This window comes from Geospiza fortis, unplaced genomic scaffold (assembly GCF_000277835.1).
Source record: "Geospiza fortis unplaced genomic scaffold, GeoFor_1.0 scaffold194, whole genome shotgun sequence".
NCBI lineage: Eukaryota > Metazoa > Chordata > Aves > Passeriformes > Thraupidae > Geospiza > Geospiza fortis.
Genome location: NW_005054322.1, coordinates 2,800,512 through 2,801,356, shown reverse-complemented (window position 1 = coordinate 2,801,356; position 845 = coordinate 2,800,512). Strand labels below are relative to the sequence as shown.

Genomic DNA, 845 nt, shown 5'->3' with positions numbered 1-845 from the left:
CGCCCACCTCTCCCCCCGGAGGTGCTGCCCTCCCCGGCGCCCAGCGCTTCTGCCGCAGCCTGCGATTGAGCTCCATCTTTATGGTCCGTCGGGGGGCAAAAAGTCGGGATATTTGGTCGGGGCTGCGGGCGGGGGGGCTCGGCGTTGCTTTACAGGTTGCTTTGCTGCATTAGAGCATCCTGGTGAGGCGGCGGCAGGGCAGCGTGAGGATGACTTTCTCAGCCAACTGGCTACCAATGCTCGCGTCTCTTGTCTCTTAAATAATTAAGCCGCCGCTAATGTTGTATGTTTTTTCTTTTTCTTTCTCTCTTGCAGCTCCTCTGGTGCAAGCGTAGTAGCTATCGACAACAAAATCGAGCAAGCGATGGTACGTACCGATGGGGCATCAAACCTTGTTCGTGCTTGAAGCAGTAAACAATATGGGGATAGAGCGGCGATACCGTGCTGGGACGCGTTTCGGTAGCGGAGCCGGGACGGAAGGGGAGGCACGGCGTCGGTTTCGGGAGCTTTTGGGTTTTTTTTGTTACTTTTATTTTAATTGATCAAAAGGCTTCCCGCGGGGAGGAATGCGCACGTTTGTGTATTGATGCCGGGGAGGGAATGACGGCATTGCTCTTGGCTACTGCCTCCCCAAACGATTGATCCCGGCTCCATGCGGCGGCGGAGGGGCGCTGCTGGGCAGAAAGCGGAGCGTATTTGTGGGGCTTTACAGTCCCAAAGAGAGGAGGGCGTTTTGGGGGACTTTTCATTTTATCTTTTTAACCGCCCCAACCCCCCAAGCGCAGGCGAGCGCATCCCCTGCGGGGCTGCAGCCGGGGCATCCCCCGCCGCTGCGCCCTTCTCCC

At 57.8% G+C, this 845-nt stretch overlaps 1 protein-coding gene across 4 annotated transcripts in view; it reads left to right on the top strand.

The window, feature by feature from the left end:
• Positions 1-845, top strand: part of TSC22D1 (TSC22 domain family member 1) — an 89,433-nt gene that overhangs the window by 86,769 nt on the left and 1,819 nt on the right. For 3 of the 4 annotated variants that reach the window (XM_005420754.3, XM_005420755.2, XM_031056790.1), the window contains exon 2: positions 316-367. In XM_005420754.3, coding sequence (XP_005420811.2) covers positions 316-367 — 52 coding nt within the window. Of the gene's footprint in view, positions 1-9; positions 84-315; positions 368-845 lie in introns of those variants that run through there. The other variant, XM_031056791.1, reaches the window with a different exon arrangement.